This window comes from Spea bombifrons, chromosome 5 (assembly GCF_027358695.1).
Source record: "Spea bombifrons isolate aSpeBom1 chromosome 5, aSpeBom1.2.pri, whole genome shotgun sequence".
Classification (NCBI taxonomy): Eukaryota; Metazoa; Chordata; class Amphibia; order Anura; family Pelobatidae; genus Spea; species Spea bombifrons.
In genome coordinates, this window is record NC_071091.1 from 3,070,823 (window position 1) to 3,091,201 (window position 20,379).

General features: G+C 49.7%; 2 protein-coding genes across 2 annotated transcripts; both read right to left on the minus strand.

The window, feature by feature from the left end:
* Positions 1-3,136: 3,136 nt before the first annotated feature.
* Positions 3,137-7,266, minus strand: LOC128496863 (acrosin-like). The gene is made up of 6 exons (XM_053466682.1): positions 7,188-7,266; positions 6,733-6,931; positions 6,175-6,443; positions 5,417-5,562; positions 4,696-4,903; positions 3,137-3,261 (listed from the first exon to the last, which is right to left on the minus strand). Exons 1-6 carry the CDS (start codon positions 7,264-7,266, stop codon positions 3,137-3,139), a joined length of 1,026 nt encoding a protein of 341 aa, XP_053322657.1.
* Positions 7,267-15,355: 8,089 nt separating this feature from the next.
* On the minus strand, positions 15,356-19,556 carry LOC128496864 (acrosin-like). Its single transcript, XM_053466683.1, has 6 exons — positions 19,478-19,556; positions 19,043-19,241; positions 18,485-18,753; positions 17,722-17,867; positions 17,001-17,208; positions 15,356-15,480 (listed from the first exon to the last, which is right to left on the minus strand). Exons 1-6 carry the CDS (start codon positions 19,554-19,556, stop codon positions 15,356-15,358), a joined length of 1,026 nt encoding a protein of 341 aa, XP_053322658.1.
* Between the last annotated feature and the right edge of the window lie 823 nt (positions 19,557-20,379).

The window sequence follows — 20,379 nt, forward strand, 5'->3', positions numbered from 1 at the left end:
ACGTTGGAAGCCTGTGTGAAACCGTCATTGCCGCCCCATGCGTGAGCTGTCCCCTACAATATATATATATATATATATATATATATATATATATATAGTGTATATGTACCGTTTTATAATTGGCCCCCCTACTTTGGTTCCTGGCCCCCCATGTGCCCCCCTAAATATGAAAGATGGAGACGCCACTGCTTGCGGATGATTTTGACCGCTACCATAGAGTCTCTTCTAGGTACAGAAGCCAATATGACTTTTCCAAACGCCCCTTCACCCAGCACTGAATGGAACAAAGAGAGTAGCAGTACTGAGGAAGAAAGAGGGAGAGTGAGGAAGAGGACCAAGCGTACTTCTAATGAGAGGGAGGAGAGCAGTCTGTGTCTCAGGGCAAGGAAGACAAAAAGACGCCCAAGAACCAACACATTCTCTCTCCCGCTCCTCCTCTCCCCCGGGCACCGCAGACCTAAGCTGACAGAGGGAGCCTCTTATTAAAGTCGACGGACGGAGTGCGAATCTATAAGTTTTATTACCAATTCGGATAAAATGAGGAAACACAAGGGTTAAGACTCCGTGGGCTCCTGGCCATTAAAGGGACATCCAGAACCTAAATTATTCCAACCCCCCAACTGGCCCAAAATGTCAAATAAACTGCATCAGCCCTGCGTTCTCCAAACCCGGGGCTCATCGGGGGACGGCAGATACGGGTTCTCTGCTCCTATTAATGGAGGAATTCGGAAAATCGGTGAATATCTCGGCAGATATCCGGTCGCAAAACAGAAAGAAAAACCAACATTATGGTTTAGATGCTGCCAAGTAGAGAGAGACATCGAGAAACAACTTCATTTTCTTTTGATAAAAGTATCGAAACTTTGAACGCTAGAAAATCTCAATAATCATTTTAAATCAGGGCTGGAAAAAGTTCTATTTTTCTCAATTTTGCATCCAGTTTTGAAAGCAAAGAGAATTCCGCAGAGATGGCCGATTCTCCGTGGCCGGAGCGCAGGGAAGTGCATAACATGATCCGTCTCCAGGCTGAGGAGACATCATAGAGACGGGGCGGCCAAAAGAAATTCCCAGTCTGCAGGAGACGGTAACCGGAACGTTACTTACAGAAGTATCCAGATCTAGGAAGTCATTTTTGTTACGTTGTTATATTGCGTGATAAGCGTTACTTCTGGTGCTGGGGTCCAAATCCACCGGGTCCTTTTCTGTTGTTGATGTGGAACCCTGTGACCCCTATTATTATAGCACTGAGTGTAAAGTGTATTAACCATTTGTGTACACAGTACATGCCTCACCTCGCCTGCCATATGTAGCAGGATAACGAGCACTAAGCCGTGTAGAAGCAATGGGAGCCTGGCCGCCAGGCTAGTAGCGTACCTAAAGGAGGGAGGTCCGCCCCGGGCGTCACTTATCAGGGGGGGCCGCAACGACCGCCTAACGTGGGCCTGGAACTCACTGCTGTGGCCCCCGCGCAGGGGCAGCAGGAACCTGTGCGGGGAAAGAGTTTCCCCAAACAGTGAATTAGGCTGCCGTCAGGCTGCATAGACGTCTGCGTGGCTCCAGTGATGATCAGCCGGCCCCCGGACCAGTGAAATCTGCAAGGGAGGTAAAGGGGGTGCAGGAAAGTGAATGAATGAATGAATGAAGTGAGTAAGTGTTTAGGGGCAGAAATGGGACAGGCAGGTTGCTTCACAGGCAGCGGTGGCACGGGGAGGCTGTTCTATTGGCAGCTATGGCACAGCCAGGCTGTTTTAGGGGCAACGGTGGCACAGACAGGCTGTTTAAAGGGGCAGCGGTGGCACAGTGGGGTTGTTTTATGGGCAGCTGTGGCACGGGGAGGCTGTTTTAGGGGCAGAGGCGTACCACTGCGTTACTGTCAATGTCTGGCTCAGTATATTGTAATGGGAGTTATGCTGTACCATATCTTTTCAGTTAATGTTATTTATTTTCTATATATTTATATATTTATATTTATATATTTTCTATCCCATGCATGTTTAATACACTCACTGTATTACTCTCTACCACTTCTGCTGGGAGGCAGTCCCACCTATATTCCACGCTCTCTCTTACATCAACTCTTCTGTGATAGATCGGATGTTTTGGAAGCTGGGACCAGGAGCTGAACCCAGAATTTCCAAACTTTTTGCAGCTTGGGAAACCCTTGAATGTTTTTGGCAAAAGCCTTAGCGATGCGTAAGGATCTCAGGGGCTCAGCGGCGGAGTCGCCCGGATTTATTTTAGTGAAAGACCTGAACTCATTATTCTAAGCGCGTGCCGGCGGCGAGCGATCGGCAACAGCACCAATGTTTAAAGCCAACGAGCCGGTGGGCATTGATTGCTAAACCCATATAGAGACTTCAATGCCTTTACAGTAGGGGCACCTATATATAAATGGCGCGTCGCTGCTCACCGTCACCGGGTGGCAATCCGTGCAAAGTTGTTTATCCCTCTAAATACAAAATGTCACCTCTTCGCTCCAATGTACAAAAATCTTTGTTTAAATTTAACCGACCTCTGAACCCCCGCAGAGAAACCGGATCTCTCTCTTTCTTTCTAAGCTCTACCGGCCCGTTTGCTTCTCTAAAATTTATAAAACCCAATTTCTGTTCGGAATTCTAGAACGGAACCGAGAAGGCGCTGAGACAATCGATTTGTCTTCTGATGTAAACCTCCCCACCTCACCTCTGCCATCAGCCAATGAAGTACACCTGTGGGCCAAGCTGGTGCCGTGCCCTTTAACCCCTGATGGCGAAGCTACGGATTTCCTCTTCCGTCAACCCCTGCGATGCTGCGTAGAGAAGGTAGGCTACATGGGGAAGGGACCAGGGAGATTAGGACAGGGCTTAACAAATTTGTTTTAAATCTAGGAGCCAGCTAAAAAAGTTAGTAGCCAGGATTTTTTTTACCCTGCACATTGTACTCGCACACCCCAGATATGCGCTCGCTCCAAGTAGCAGAAACATTTCTGCGGGCAGCTGACAAATACTTAGGCGCCAGGACAAAATTCTCAGTCGCCATGGCGACCTGGCGCCATGGTATTTGTCGAGCCCTGGATTATTAGACGAAGACGAACACGTGTTGCGTGTCTTCGTCTACGTGTTCGTTTTCATGTTCGCCCAAAAACGAATGCACAAGTCTACGAGTTACGGCCCCCGAAGCCATTTGTGTAATTAGCGGACTTTAAATGCCCGCGTTCAGCCTCTTTACTCTGCGTGTACTCAACACCCTCTACCCTCAGAAACGTGTGAATGCCCATAGAATCTGCAGCAACGGAAAAAGTCACTTATTCCCTGGATTTACCATTTCTGGTTTGTTTTTTGATACCATTTGCCCCCCCATGAATGACCAAACTGACCACAGAGGAATTGCCCTAACCCCTAACTTATCATTTATTTAAGAGCTGTTATAACAGCTTTTTTAACAACCAACTTAACAACTAACTTAGCAACTAACTTAGCAACTAACTTAGCAACTAACTTAACGTCTATCTTAATAGCTATTCCAATAGCTTTCTAAGAACAGTCTCTGTCTGTAACAGTCTGATTGCAGTCTCTTATCGAGCTGATTGTTCTTTAGCAGCCATGAGAATCTTCTGCAAAGCGTTTTTGGTCGGCCGCCCGTTAGATGTCATGGTTATGAACATCTGTTTCAGTTTGTCGATGGTGTTTGGTGGCGCGGCCGTCTTTGCAGGACGTGCGGGCTCCGTCTCACGCGCACGTTTCTCACGCTGCATTGGAATCGCACGCTGCGCCGGCCGCGTCCGCGGTCTCCGTTGCGCAGGCTGCGTGCCAGGTGTCCTCTGCGCAGGCATTGTCCATGTCGCCCGTTGCGCCGGCCGCGTCCGCGGTTTCCGTTGCGCAGGCTGCGTGCCAGGTGTCCTCTGCGCAGGCATTGTCCATGTCGCCCGTTGCGCCGGCCGCGTCCGCGGTCTCCGTTGCGCAGGCTGCGTGCCAGGTGTCCTCTGCGCAGGCATTGTCCATGTCGCCCGTTGCGCCGGCCGCGTCCGCGGTTTCCGTTGCGCAGGCTGCGTGCCAGGTGTCCTCTGCGCAGGCATTGTCCATGTCGCCCGTTGCGCCGGCCGCGTCCGCGGTCTCCGTTGCGCAGGCTGCGTGCCAGGTGTCCTCTGCGCAGGCATTGTCCATGTCGCCCGTTGCGCCGGCCGCGTCCGCGGTTTCCGTTGCGCAGGCTGCGTGCCAGGTGTCCTCTGCGCAGGCATTGTCCATGTCGCCCGTTGCGCCGGCCGCGTCCGCGGTTTCCGTTGCGCAGGCTGCGTGCCAGGTGTCCTCTGCGCAGGCATTGTCCATGTCGCCCGTAGCGCCGGCCGAGTCCGCGGTTTCCGTTGCGCAGGCTGCGTGCCAGGTGTTCTCTGTGCAGGCATTGTCCATGTCGCCCGTTGCGCCGGCCTCGTCCGCGGTTTCCGTTGCGCAGGCTGCGTGCCAGGTGTTCTCTGCGCAGGCATTGTCCATGTCGCCCGTTGCGCCGGCCGCGTCCGCGGTTTCCGTTGCGCAGGCTGCGTGCCAGGTGTCCAGGTGCCAGGTGTCCATGCCGCCTGTTGCGCAGGCTGTGTCTGCCGTGCCGGTCGCACGGTTGTTGTCTGAGGTGGAGGTCGCGTGGTCGCTGGCCGTGTTGGTTTTGGCCGCAGTGGAGGATATAGAGATGACAGCCGGAACGGTGGTCTTGTAGGTTTGCTTGTACCACTCAAGCTTGGGGTCCCAGCGGCTTCATTCAGCGCAGGAGATGGGGTTCCCATTGTTTTGAGGATCCACTCACGGTAGTATTGAGTGTTGGAATACACTCCTGGCTTTTTTGATTTGCCGCATCCCTCACCCCAGCTTGTCACTCCGATGACGTTATACGTGGAGCTGTCCGGGTCCCTGCACATAAATGGCCCTCCGCTGTCTCCCTACAGGAGTAAAGTATAGAGGAAGGTTAATTCTCCTTGGTTTGTAACAAACTGCAGCCTCAGCTGCGCATCCCCAGTAAAAGCTCTGCGGTTTATTCACTAAAGAGCGAGTTGCCCGAGGTGTGGATATAATGACCGTTCTGTGACACTGTGGCCTGAATCCCAGAAAAATCCCCAGAAGATGACATGGTGGCCCAGATTGTCTCTTTTTATCCATTTTTTTCTATTATATCCGAAAAATCCACAAATATTTGTATCCAGTCGGTGTAAGCGCGCTCCGACATCCCGGGGTATGGTCATAAACCTCCTGGGATCTCTTTGTCGGAGCCATGTGACTGGTTTAACCCGTCTCTGTACCAAGACATATAGCCTTCCTCGTCTTGGTGCCACAAACAGTTTCTACTATTGTCTTAGCGGCGCATGTTCGCAGGGAGAAGATGTGCGCAAAATACCATCTCCAGCAGACAGAATTGGTTTTAGAAACCGCACTTAAATAGAGATTTGTTTTCTTACCTGGCAGCTATCGATGCCTCCCTCCTCGTAGCCGGCACAGAGATTGTAGTCGTGGACTTCTCCGTTATACCACGCCGAGCCGTTGCACCTCTCCAGAGGAATCTGGTTTACTTTGGCCTCTTGGAGGATGTCGGCCGTTTGGACGGCTGCCGAGACATCAAAGATGAAATTAATTAATATCACCGGACGCACAGACGCCAGCGATGGATAGGAGAAGAGACTTAAATAAACTATTCATGGAGTCCATGTAAGAGTGATGTGTGTGCGGCTGAGTGTGGTGAGTGTGATTGGGAGCAGTTAGTGGGGTGAGTTTTGGTGAGGTCGGTGTGTTTGGGTTTACATCCGTTTGGCTAGACGCGCAACGACCCCCTTACGAAAAACATATTCCCCGTTTATAACCCGAGAGGAGGATTCTCCCCTGTGAAAGACACAGAATTTCGGGACGTGGGAGAGAAGCAGTGACACAGTTTGGTGTCTGTTTGCCGATAGCGAACTATCAGACCATCTAGGGGTATGTAAAAGTTATTGCCCCTAATGTCAAACCCAATCATAGATTTATCAGAGGCAGACTTGGTTTTGGCCCAAATAAAGCTGAGTAATGTTGGTCGTTGCCGTCAGATTGAAGTAGTCGGCACAGAAGGTTCCAAAGTCCCATTGCGGACATCCCGGAACACACCAGGAAAATGTCTGTGATGCATATCAGTCTGTAAGGGGTTAAACTACCATTCCCGGGGTGTCCGGGGGTCTAAGTTACTCACTTTTATCTTTAGTGACGCCCCAGCCGCTGATGTAGCAGTGATCCATGGCGTGAATGTCCGTGGTGGCGCTCGGCAGGCAGGCCGGCTGCACGAAGTCGGTGAATCTCACGGGCTGGTTGAGTTTGATCAGCGCCACGTCGTTCCGCTCAGTCCGGGGATTGTAATGCTCGTGCTGAACGTACGAGTCGATGGATCTGATCTGGACGTCACTTCGCGATGGATCCGACAGTTGGAATCCTCCGAGTATAATTTGCCATTTGGAAACGACCCTGGATAATGAGAGACAGACGTTAGCGGACATGCGGCTTAGCGGGAATCCATCCATTATCAATCTTATCAGAAACACGTTGAGCTCTATTTATACAGAGGAATCCCGGGGCAAAGATGTGAAATCGATACAAACAGGAGATGTAACATTAACCAGGCAGAGGTTTACAATGTAACGCGTGATGGCTTTGTCAGGTTATAATAGTGAGGGTAAAGCGAATGGTAACATTTCTGCCCCTCACAATCCCATTATGCACAGCCAGCATTCTTACCCCCCTCCCCCATCCTTACCTCTTCATGGTCTTGAAGCAGTGAGCCGCTGTTAGGACCCACTGCTCATCGATTAAAGTGCCTCCGCAGGAGTGGCGATGTCCGGCCCCGGAAGGCACTTGGATGCTGACCAGCCATGGCCAAGCACCAGGCTGCGCATCAACTCCTCCAACGATCCTTGAGCTGCCATATTCTGACATAAGCGGGCGTCTGCCGCAGCCTGAAAGAGAGGGGCAAGAGGGGCAAAAGGGGCAAAAATCAACAAACCGCGTCGGGCAGGAGACTGTTATGTAAGACAGCGACAATGTGTTTAATATATATAAAGACAGAAGAAAAACGGTTAAAACCAGTATGGGGCTCGGGGGGTTACAGGGCGATTCTCCCGTCAGGTACCTGTCTGCACTACACACAATAAAAGGATGGTTTAGTGGCAGCGATGTAGCAGGGCGGTGGATGGGAGTGATGGGTGTACTTACTGTTTGAGTCAGATGGATGCAGGGCGGTGAGGATCAGAATCATCAGAAGTTGGATGAGATTTATCTGTTTTGAAGCCATCGTTGCTCCTTCACTTCTACACTGAACTACTGCTGGAATGTCAGGGCCCTTTACAGCCTCCATGACATCATCACCTATTGTGATGTCACCTGTGTATTGTGACATCACAAAGGCAGCAGCTGTTAGGAGCAAGAGGCTGTACACTACTGGAATACTAATACTAATAATAATAATAATAATAATATATATAATAGGTATTTAGTGTCATATTAAAGAATATACAGCCTGTGCGGGTCTATATCTGCTTTATTAACCTTTTAAGGGTGAAAGCTATTTTTTTCTTTTTTACCCATTAGGGTTGAATGGTTTTGAGCCGTTTGCGATGTGTTTTTCAGCCGGATCTTCCCCGTCTCCCATTTATTTTCCCCACAAATGTTATATTAGGTTTTTCAGGACATGCAGGGCTTCTGAAAGCGTCCATATAAAGATCATTTAGTAACAACCAATAAAATGAGAATCCTAAAATAAACACTATTACATCACACATGGAGGGATTAGTGAGGTCATTAGGTGACTCGGATGTTAATGATAATGTTATCTATTTGCGTGAAATAAACTTAAATTCTGAATTAAATTCAAGACCGGATCCTGTCATTCAAATTTAAAACGGTTAAAACCAGTATGGGGCTCGGGGGGTTACAGGGCGATACTCCCGTCAGGTACCTGTCTGCACTACACACAATAAAAGGATGGTTTAGTGGCAGCGATGTAGCAGGGCGGTGATGGATGGGAGTGATGGGTGTACTTACTGTTTGAGTCAGATGGATGCAGGGCGGTGAGGATCAGAATCATCAGAAGTTGGATACGATTTATCTGTTTTGAAGCCATCGTTGCTCCTTCACTTCTACACTGAACTACTGCTGGAATGTCAGGGCCTTTTATAGCCTTCGTGACATCATCACTTATTGTGTATTGTGACATCACAAAGGCAGCAGGAGCAGGAGGCTGTACACTACTGGAATACCTACAAAACTCAATTATTTATGGATAATTTCTGTAGGTATTCCAGTAATATACAGTTTCTGACTTTCATGCGCCTATTGCCTTTGTCCCATTTGTTTACCCCACAGAAATGATGTCTTACGGTTTTTGAGGCGTGCAGGGCTTTTGGAACCATCCATGTACTCATGTACACCAGTTCTTATTAATGCCGCCTCCATGGACTTTTTCCAGACAGAAGGACCAAGATTGCCCTGCATTATTGTTACTTACAAAAGTATCTGGATGTAGGAAGTCATATTTGTTACATTGTTATATTGCGTGATAAGTGTTACTGTATGTTGTAGCTTTTGGGGGGAGGGGCAGTTGGAGTCCAGTATGTCTCTTGCCCTCCACGTTGATTTTGTGTGAATTGGAACCAATCCGGCTGAATGTCCCCCTTACATTTTCGGGTGATTCTTGTGTATCTGGAGGGACTTCAGCAGCAGGACATCTAATGCCGTGACAGTCTATCGATCGCGGCTCACAAGGTGAAGCTACGGCAGGAGAAGCCAACAGGCGACGGTCCGGGTGGTTTTGTTACGATGTTTCCCATGATGCCGAGATGGAAGATAAGAAACACTCAGCCCCTCTTTTCTGCCCATTTTTCCTATGTAATTAGCTTCCGATCATAGTCTAGTCATATCCCACGCATGCTTACATTCCCTTGCTGTATTGATCTACCACCTCTCAGTAAGGTAGAGGAAGAAGCCCCCCGGCTCCAGCTCCACAGGTGATGTTAACGATCTCTGGAAGACCCCAGCACTGCAGGTATGTATATGTGTGTGTGTGTACGGGCGGTGTATGTATATGTGTGTGTACGGGCAGTGTATGTATATGTGTGTGTGTACGGGCGGTGTATGTATATGTGTGTGTACGGGCAGTGTATGTATATGTGTGTGTGTACGGGCGGTGTATGTATGTGTGTGTGTACGGGCGGTGTACCTCCTTCAGTAGGTACAGGGGCTTTATGGCTTTCTTGCGGACAGTGGCGTCGGCAGGGGGGGGCCAGAGGGGGCCATGGCCCCCCCTACATCATGCTGTGCCCACCGGTGTGCCCCCCCAATTGAAACGCCGTCTTTTTTTTTTTTTAATAGACCCGGAGGAGAGAGAGAGGCGGCGAGCGGTCGCTGAGGAATAAGTTCTCAGCAACCGTTCGGCACCTCTCCCTCTTCTCTGCGACCGCGAGGCCTCTGCCTTAGTCGCAGTGCCGGCATTTCAAGCCGAGCGCTGGTATATGTCGTCATATCCGGCGCCCAGCAGTGAAGCCGCGCACACTGCGGCAGAACCAGGGATGCAGAGACCTCGCGATCTCACCGCTGGACTTCTACAAGCCCAAGGTAAGTGAACTTCAAAGGAGGAGGGGGGGTTAGAAAGTTAGGAGGGGGTTAGAGAGTGAGAAGAGGTAGATAGGAAGTGAGAAGAGGTAGAAAGGGATAGATTGGGAGGGAGAGGGGATAGATGGGATAGATTGGGAGGGAGAGGGGGTAGATGGGATAGATTGGGAGGGAGAGGGGGTAGATAAGTGTCGGGGTTCCACCCTACTAGCCCGGACCATGGATGATTTATTTTGCTGTAATGTCCTGCTGCTTCCACTAGTGGCCACCCTCCCCCTCCCTCTGGAGTGCTCAGGATCAGATTACCAGGTCAGCTGAGTCTGATCACCTGAGTGAAGCCCTGCCTTTATTAACCTGCCCTGCCCTTTAGTCAGGGCCTTTGCATTGAAGTGCATGGACTGCTCTGCTTTGGCCCTGTACCGTGAGCTACCCGTGTCTTGTTCCTGAGCTACCTGCCTGTACCTGAGCTAACCGCCTGCCCTGCCAGTGGGCTTCCTGTCGTCAGCCCTGCCAGTGGGCTTCCTGCCGTCAGCCCACCCAGTGGGCCTCCGTACCAGTCAGCCCACCCAGTGGGCCTGCATAACCGTCAGCCCACCCAGTGGGCCTGCGTACCCGTCAGCCCTGCCAGTGGGCTTCCTGCCGTCAGCCCACCCAGTGGGCCTTCGTACCCGTCAGCCCTGCCAGTGGGCTTCCTGCTGTCAGCCCACCCAGTGGGCCTGCGTGCCAGTCAGCCCTGCCAGTGGGCTTCCTGCCGTCACCTCACCCAGTGGGCCACCGTACCAGTCAGCCCTGCCAGTGGGCTTCCTGCCGTCAGCCCACCCAGTGGGCCTCCGTACCCGTCAGCCCACCCAGTGGGCATCCTGCATAGAGACTACTGCCTTTACTTGCTGGTGATATCCTACATCAATACAGTACCTTTCCTCGTATTCTGTTGTGCCGTGTGTTATTTCGCCTGTCCGTACCACATCACTTACCGTCATGCATCGTGGGGTGCAAACAGAACCCCTTGTATCCCCTGCTACTGGGCTCCTACCCGACCTGCTTACCAGGGTCCTGACAATAGGATAGATTGGGAGGGAGAGGGGGTAGATAGGATAGATTGGGAGGGAGAGGGGGTAGATAGGATAGATTGTGAGGGAGGGGGGTAGATAGGATAGATTGGGAGGGAGAGGGGGTAGATAGGATAGATTGGGAGGGAGGGGGGGGGTAGATAGGATAGATTGGGAGGGAGAGGGGGTAGATAGGGAGGGAGAGGGGGTAGATGGGATAGATTTTTCTCTCACCATCTCTCCCCTTTTTTTCCTAAAATTACATCTTATTCAAGTTTATAGTGTATGATTATATTTAATATAAAAAAAAATTGTTATTGTAAACATAAGTAGTTCAAACTACACACACACACACACTTACCCTTTTACTCAATAGTCTCTAGGGTAGGGTGACCACATTTTATTTCTATGAAGCGGTTGAGATCATACACACAGGTGTATATATATATATACTGATTCACATGCACACCATCACATTCACATAAAATACAATATATATCACATACACACTGATTCCTATATACTTTTATATTATATTCCTACCACTATGTGCAGCAAGATGAGCCCATGCAGGGTAGATAGGGAGGGGGAGGGGGGTAGATGGGATAGATTGGGAGGGAGATGGGATTGATTGGGAGGGAGAGGGGGTAGATAGGATTGATTGGGAGGGAGAGGGGGTAGATGGGATAGATTGGGAGGGAGAGGGGGTAGATAGGATTGATTGGGAGGGAGAGGGGGTAGATCGGATAGATTGGGAGGGAGAGGGGGTAGATGGGATTGATTGGGAGGGAGAGGGGGTAGATCGGATAGATTGGGAGGGAGAGGGGGTAGATGGGATTGATTGGGAGGGAGAGGGGGTAGATAGGATAGATTGGGAGGGAGAGGGGGTAGATATAATAGATTAGGAGGGAGAGGTGTTTATGGGACAAACATGGCGTACGTTCAGCTGTTTGGGGACAAAGTTGACACAATGTGTAATTTGGGTGCTGGTCAGGTTCTATGTGGGCAGTGTGGACGCCAGGGCTGGCTTTGGGGTGTGTGACCAGTGATCTATGTCTGTAATTTAGGGGTTTTTATCTATACCTTTAATGCAGAGTTTATATGTAATTTCCAATTGATTTATACCTGCAAAGCTGGGTTTTGTGTCATTCTGTTCATCTGTATCGGCTATATTTCCATACATTATTTATGTTTACCTGCAAATATAGGATTTGTATGTCTTATTCAGTTGATCAATACCTGCAGTGCTGTTTCCATGTGTTGATTATTTGATCTAAACCTTCAGTGCTGAGTGTACATGTGATTTCCAGTTGATATATACCTGCAATGCTAACCTAAATTATTCCATCCTCACCTGGCCCGAAATGTCAAATAAACTGCATCAGCCCTGCGTTCTCCAAACCCGGGGCTCATCGGGGGACGGCAGATACGGGTTCTCTGCTCCTATTAATGGAGGAATTCGGAAAATCGGTGAATATCTCGGCAGATATCCGGTCGCAAAACAGAAAGAAAAACCAACATTATGGTTTAGATGCTGCCAAGTATAGCGAGAGACATCGAGAAACAACTTCATTTTCTTTTAATAAAAGTATCGAAACTTTGAACGCTAGAAAATCTCAATAATCATTTTAAATCAGGCTGGAAAAAGTTCTATTTTTCTCAATTTTGCCTCCAGTTTTGAAAGCGAAGAGAATTCTGCAGAGATGGCCGATTCTCCGTGGCAGGAGCGCAGGGAAGTGCATAACATGATCCGTCTCCAGGCTGAGGAGACATCATAGAGACGGCGCGGCCAAAAGAAATTCCCAGTCTGCAGGAGACGGTAACCGGAACGTTACTTACAGAAGTATCCAGATCTAGGAAGTCATTTTTGTTACGTTGTTATATTGCGTGATAAGCGTTACTTCTGGTGCTGGGGTCCAAATCCACCGGGTCCTTTTCTGTTGTTGATGTGGAACCCTGTGACCCCTATTATTATAGCACTGAGTGTAAAGTGTATTAACCATTTGTGTACACAGTACATGCCTCACCTCGCCTGCCATATGTAGTAGGATAATAATTATTATTATTATTATCCTTTATTTATATAGCACCAACAGTTTACGCAGCGCTTAATACAATACATAAATTCAAGGGATATGACAAGACAAGAATTGACAGACTAAAACAAACCAATACATTTGGTGGAGAGAGCCCTGCTCGCAAGCATACAATCTAGAGGGAAAATGGGGTGATAAACATAAGGCATAGAGAAAGGGTGAGGGGTATTGTGGGGGTATCAATGACAAGGATGTTCTAGCAGCTAAGATGGTTCGGCTTCTCTGAAGAAGTGGGTTTTTAGATGTTTCTTGAATGTCGGGAGGGAGGGTGAATTCTGAAGGTTCCTTGGGAGCAGATTCCAGAGATATGGGGCAGCTCGAGTGAAATCTTGTAGACGGGAAAAGGAAGAGGTGACGAGTGTGGTGGAGAGCCTTAGCCCATGGGAGGAACGTAGGGATCGAGTAGTGGTTAGTAGGAGAGATAGTTGTGTTGTTAATGGTGATAGAGAATTCAGGTAGTGGAGTGGAGATGGAGGGAGGGAAGATAATGAGTTCCGTTTTAGAAAGATTAAGTTTCAGGTAGTGTTGTGACATCCATGAAGAAATAGCAGACAAGCAGCTGGTGATCCGGGACAGGAGAGATGGAGAGAGATCAGGAGAAGACAGGTAGATTTGGGTATCATCTGCATATAGATGATACTGGAGGCCAAATGAGTTGATTAGTTTGCCAAGAGAGGAAGTATAAAGAGAGAGAACAGCAGAGGGCCAAGGACTGAACCTTGGGGGACACCAACCGAAAGAGGAAGGGGCGATGATGTGTTGCCTGAGAAGTTGACAGAGAAGGAACGGTTAGACAGATATGAGGAGATCCAGGAGAGAGCTGTATCTCGAATGCCCATAGAAGCAAGTGAGTCAAGAAGAAGGTGGTGATCAACAGTATCGAAAGCAGCAGAGAGATCCAGTAGAATTAGAATAGAGTAGTGACCTTTAGCTTTGGCAGAGAGCGAGGCATTGGAGACTTTTGTTAGAGCTGTTTCAGTAGAGTGAAGGGGTTTGAAACCAGACTGTAGAGGGTCAAGGAGGGAATTAGAGGAGAGGAAGTTAGTGAGGCGATTGTACACAATCCGTTCAAGCAGCTTAGAGGTAAAAGGAAGCAGGGAGATAGGGCGGTAGTTAGTCAAACAGACGGGGTCTGAGGAAGGATTCTTTAGAATTGGTGTGATTAGCGCATGCTTGAAGGCAGATGGTACAGATCCAGATGATAGAGAGAGATTAAATAGGTGGGTAAGTGATGGACCAAGGGATGGACATAGAGACTTTGTGAGGTGTGAAGGGATGGGGTCAAGGGGACAGGTTGTTGGGTGAGAGGAAGAAAGAAGAGTGGCTATCTCTTCTTCGGTTGTAGGGGAAAAGGCAGTTAGTATAGTAGGAGTAGAGAGGGTGGTGTTGAGTGGTGTAGGAGGGAGTTGTAAGGAAGAGAGGTCTTTTCTAATAGTCTCGATCTTCTCTTTGAAGTGGGTAACAAGATCTTGGGCAGTGAGAGAGGTTTGTGGTGTGGGTGTGGAGGGACAGAGAAGGGAGTTGAAAGTAGAAAAAAGGCGTCGTGGGTTGGAAGAAAGAGAGGATATGAGAGTGGAGAAGTAGAGCTGTTTGGCGAGAGAGAGGGCAGAGTTGTAGGTGTGAAGCATGAATTTATAATGAGTAAAGTCTTCGCTGGATTTTGATTTTCTGAAGTAGCGCTCAGCTGTGAGGATCTCAGGGGCTCAGCGACGGAGTCGCCCGGATTTATTTTAGTGAAAGACCTGAACTCATTATTCTAAGCGCGTGCCGGCGGCGAGCGATCGGCAACAGCGCCAATGTTTAAAGCCAACGAGCCGGTGGGCATTGATTGCTAAACCCATATAGAGACTTCAATGCCTTTACAGTAGGGGCACCTATATATAAATGGCGCGTCGCTGCTCACCGTCACCGGGTGGCAATCCGTGCAAAGTTGTTTATCCCTCTAAATACAAAATGTCACCTCTTCTCTCCAATGTACAAAAATCTTTGTTTAAATTTAACCGACCTCTGAACCCCCGCAGAGAAACCGGATCTTTCTCTTTCTTTCTAAGCTCTGCCGGCCCGTTTGCTTCTCTAAAATTTATAAAACCCAATTTATGTTCGGAATTCTAGAACGGAACCGAGAAGGCGCTGAGACAATCGATTTGTCTTCTGATGTAAACCTCCCCATCTCACCTCTGCCATCAGCCAATGAAGTACACCTGTCGGCCAAGCTGGTGCCGTGCCCTTTAACCCCTGATGGCGAACCTACGGATTTCCTCTTCCGTCAACCCCTGCGATGCTGCGTAGAGAAGGTAGGATAGATGGGGAAGGGACCAGGGAGATTAGGACAGGGCTTAACAAATTTGTTTTAAATCTAGGAGCCAGCTAAAAAAGTTAGTAGCCAGGATTTTTTTTACCCTGCACATTGTACTCGCACACCCCAGATATGCGCTCGCTCCAAGTAGCAGAAACATTTCTGCGGGCAGCTGACAAATACTTAGGCGCCAGGACAAAATTCTCAGTCGCCATGGCGACCTGGCGCCATGGTATTTGTCGAGCCCTGGATTAGTAGACGAAGACGAACACGTGTTGCGTGTCTTCGTCTACGTGTTCGTTTTCATGTTCGCCCAAAAACGAATGCACAAGTCTACGAGTTACGACCCCCGAAGCCATTTGTGTAATTAGCGGACTTTAAATGCCCGCGTTCAGCCTCTTTACTCTGCGTGTACTCAACACCTTCTACCCTCAGAAACGTGTGAATGCCCATAGAATCTGCAGCACCGGAAAAAGTCACTTATTCCCTGGATTTACCATTTCTGGTTTGTTTTTTGATACCATTTGCCCCCCCCCATGAATGACCAAACTGACCACAGAGGAATTGCCCTAACCCCTAACTTATCATTTATTTAAGAGCTGTTATAACAGCTTTTTTAACAACCAACTTAACAACTAACTTAGCAACTAACTTAGCAACTAACTTAGCAACTAACTTAACGTCTATCTTAATAGCTATTCCAATAGCTTTCTAAGAACAGTCTCTGTCTGTAACAGTCTGATTGCAGTCTCTTATCGAGCTGATTGTTCTTTAGCAGCCATGAGAATCTTCTGCAAAGCGTTTTTGGTCGGCCGCCCGTTAGATGTCATGGTTATGAACATCTGTTTCAGTTTGTCGATGGTGTTTGGTGGCGCGGCCGTCTTTGCAGGAAGTGCGGGCTCCGTCTCACGCGCACGTTTCTCACGCTGCATTGGAATCGCACGCTGCGCCGGCCGCGTCCGCGGTCTCCGTTGCGCAGGCTGCGTGCCAGGTGTCCTCTGCGCAGGCATTGTCCATGTCGCCCATTGCGCCGGCCGCGTCCGCGGTTTCCGTTGCGCAGGCTGCGTGCCAGGTGTCCTCTGCGCAGGCATTGTCCATGTCGCCCGTTGCGCCGGCCGCGTCCGCGGTTTCCGTTGCGCAGGCTGCGTGCCAGGTGTCTTCTGCGCAGGCATTGTCCATGTCGCCCGTTGCGCCGGCCGCGTCCGCGGTCTCCGTTGCGCAGGCTGCGTGCCAGGTGTCCTCTGCGCAGGCATTGTCCATGTCGCCCGTTGCGCCGGCCGCGTCCGCGGTCTCCGTTGCGCAGGCTGCGTGCCAGGTGTCCTCTGCGCAGGCATTGTCCATGTCGCCCATTGCGCCGGCCGCGTCCGCGGTTTCCGTTGCGCAGGCTGCGTGCCAGGTGTCCTCTGCGCAGGCATTGTCCATGTCGCCCGTTGCGCCGGCCGCGTCCGCGGTCTCCGTTGCGCAGGCTGCGTGCCAGGTGTCCTCTGCGCAGGCATTGTCCATGTCGCCCGTTGCGCCGGCCGCGTCCGCGGTCTCCGTTGCGCAGGCTGCGTGCCAGGTGTCCTCTGCGCAGGCATTGTCCATGTCGCCCGTTGCGCCGGCCGCGTCCGCGGTTTCCGTTGCGCAGGCTGCGTGCCAGGTGTTCTCTGCGCAGGCATTGTCCATGTCGCCCGTTGCGCCGGCCGCGTCCGCGGTTTCCGTTGCGCAGGCTGCGTGCCAGGTGTCCTCTGCGCAGGCATTGTCCATGTCGCCCGTTGCGCCGGCCGCGTCCGCGGTTTCCGTTGCGCGGGCTGCGTGCCAGGTGTCCTCTGCGCAGGCATTGTCCATGCCGCCTGTTGCGCAGGCTGTGTCTGCCGTGCCGGTCGCACGGTTGTTGTCTGAGGTGGAGGTCGCGTGGTCGCTGGCCGTGTTGGTTTTGGCCGCAGTGGAGGATATAGAGATGACAGCCGGAACGGTGGTCTTGTAGGTTTGCTTGTACCACTCAAGCTTGGGGTGACAGCGGCTTCATTCAGCGCAGGAGATGGGGTTCCCATTGTCTTCAGGATCCACTCGCGGAAGTATTGAGTGTTGGAATACACTCCTGGCTTTTTGGATTTCCCACATCCCTCACCCCAGCTTGTCACTCCGATGACGTTATACGTGGAGCTGTCCGGGTCCCTGCACATAAATGGCCCTCCGCTGTCTCCCTACAGGAGTAAAGTATAGAGGAAGGTTAATTCTCCTTGGTTTGTAACAAACTGCAGCCTCAGCTGCGCATCCCCAGTAAAAGCTCTGCGGTTTATTCACTAAAGAGCGAGTTGCCCGATGTCTGGATATAATGACCGTTCTGTGACACTGTGGCCTGAATCCCAGAATAATCCCCAGAAGATGACATGGTGGCCCAGATTGTCTCTTTTTATCCATTTTTTTCTATTACATCCGAAAAATCCCCAAATATTTGTATCCAGTCGGTGTAAGCGCGCTCCGACATCCCAGGGTATGGTCATAAACCTCCTCGGGTCTCTTTGTCGGAGCCATGTGACTGGTTTAACCCGTCTCTGTACCAAGACATATAGCCTTCCTCGTCTTGGTGCCACAAACAGTTTCTACTATTGTCTTAGCGGCGCATGTTCACGGGGAGAAGATGTGCGCAAAATACCATCTCCAACAGACAGAATTGGTTTTAGAAACCGCACTTAAATAGAGATTTGTTTTCTTACCTGGCAGCTATCGATGCCTCCCTCCTCGTAGCCGGCACAGAGATTGTAGTCGTGGACTTCTCCGTTATACCACGCGGAGCCGTTGCACCTCTCCAGAGGAATCTGGTTTACTTTGGCCTCTTGGAGGATGTCGGCCGTTTGGATGGCTGCCGAGACATCAAAGATTAAATGAATTAATATCACCGGACGCACAGACGCCAGCGATGGATAGGAGAAGAGACTTAAATAAACTAATCATGGAGTCCATGTAATAGTGATGTGTGTGCGGCTGAGTGTGGTGAGTGTGACTGGGAGCAGTTAGTGGGGTGAGTTTTGGTGAGGTCGGTGTGTTTGGGTTTACATCCGTTTGGTTAGACGCGCAATGACCCCCTTCCGAAAAAACTATTCCCCGTTTATAACCCGAGAGGAGGATTCTCCCCTGTGAAAGACACAGAATTTCGGGACGTGGGAGAGAAGCAGTGACACAGTTTGGTCTCTGTGTCCTTTGCGGATACTGAAATATCAGACCATCTAGGGGTATGTAAAAGTTATTGCCCCTAATGTCAAACCCAATCATAGATTTATCAGGGGCAGACTTGGTTTTGGCCCAAATAAAGCTGAGTAATGCCGGTCCTTGCCGTCAGATTGAAGTAGTCGGCAGAGAAGGTTCCAAAGTCCCATTGCGGACATCCCGGAACACACCAGGAAAATGTCTGTGATGCATATCAGTCTGTAAGGGGTTAAACTACCATTCCCGGGGTGTCCGGGGGTCTAAGTTACTCACTTTTATCTTTGGTGACGCCCCAGCCGCTGATGAAGCAGTGATCCATGGCGTGAATGTCCGTGGTGGCGCTCGGCAGGCAGGCCGGCTGCACGAAGTCGGTGAATCTCACGGTCTGGTTGAGTTTGATCAGCGCCACGTCGTTCCGCTCAGTCCGGGGATTGTAATGCTCGTGCTGAACGTACGAGTCGATGGATCTGATCTGGACGTCACTTCGCGATGGATCCGACAGTTGGAATCCTCCGAGTATAATTTGCCATTTGGAAACGAGCCTGGATAATGAGAGACAGACGTTAGCGGACATGCGGCTTAGCGGGAATCCATCCATTATCAATCTTATCAGAAACACGTTGAGCTCTATTTATAAAGAGGAATTCCGGGGCAAAGATGTGAAATCGATTCACAAACAGGAGATGTAACATTAACCAGGCAGAGGATTACAATGTAACGCGTGATGGCTTTGTCAGGTTATAATAGTGAGGGTAAAGCGAATGGTAACATTTCTGCCCCTCACAATCCCATTATGCACAGCCAGCATTCTTACCCCTCCCCCATCCTTACCTCTTCATGGTCTTGAAGCAGTGAGCCGCTGTTAGGACCCACTGCTCATCGATTAAAGTCCCTCCGCAGGAGTGGCGATGTCCGGCCCCGGAAGGCACTTGGATGCTGACCAGCCATGGCCAAGCACCAGGCTGCGCATCAACTCCTCCAACAATCCGCGAGCTGGCATATTCTGACATGAGCGGGCGTCTGCCGCAGCCTGAAAGAGAGGGGCAAAAGGGGCAAAAATCAACAAACCGCGTGGCACAGAGACTGTTATGTAAGACAACGACAGAAAACGACAGAAGACAAAGGGTTAAAACCAGTATGGGGCGCGGGGGAGTTACAGGGCGATAATCCCGTCAGGCACCTGTCTGCACTACACACAATAAAAGGATGGTTTAGTGGCAGTGATGCAGCAGGGCGGTGGTGGATGGGAGTGATGGGTGTACTTACTGTTTGAGTCAGATGGATGCAGGGCGGTGAGGATCAGAATCATTAGAAGTTGGATACGATTTATCTGTTTTGAAGCCATCGTTGCTCCTTCACTTCTACACTGAACTACTGCTGGAATGTCAGGGCCCTGTATAGCCTCCGTGACATCATCACCTACTGTGATGTCACCTGTGTATTGTGACATCACAAAGGCAGCAGCTGTTAGGAGCAAGAGGCTGTACACTACTGGAATACTAATACTAATAATAATAATAATAATAATAATAATATATATAATAGGTATTTAGTGTCATATTAAAGAATATACAGCCTGTGCGGGTCTATATCTGCTTTATTAACCTTTTAAGGGTGAAAGCTATTTTTGTCTTTTTTACCCATTAGGGTTGAATGGTTTTGAGCCGTTTGCGATGTATTTTTCAGCCGGATCTTCCCCGTCTCCCATTTATTTTCCCCACAAATGTTATATTAGGTTTTTCAGGACATGCAGGGCTTCTGAAAGCATCCATATAACGATCATTTAGTAACAACCAATAAAATGAGAATCCTAAAATAAACACTCTTACATCACACATGGAGGGATTAGTGAGGTCATTAGGTGACTCGGATGTTAATGATACTGTTATCTATTTGCGTGAAATAAACTTAAATTCTGAATTAAATTCAAGACCGGATCCTGTCATTCAAATTAAAAAGGGTTAAAACCAGTATGGGGCTCGGGGGGTTACAGGGCGATACTCCCGTCAGGCACCTGTCTGCACTACACACAATAAAAGGATGGTTTAGTGGCAGTGGTGTAGCAGGGCGGTGATGGATGGGAGTGATGGGTGTACTTACTGTTTGAGTCAGATGGATGCAGGGCGGTGAGGATCAGAATCATTAGAAGTTGGATGAGATTTATCTGT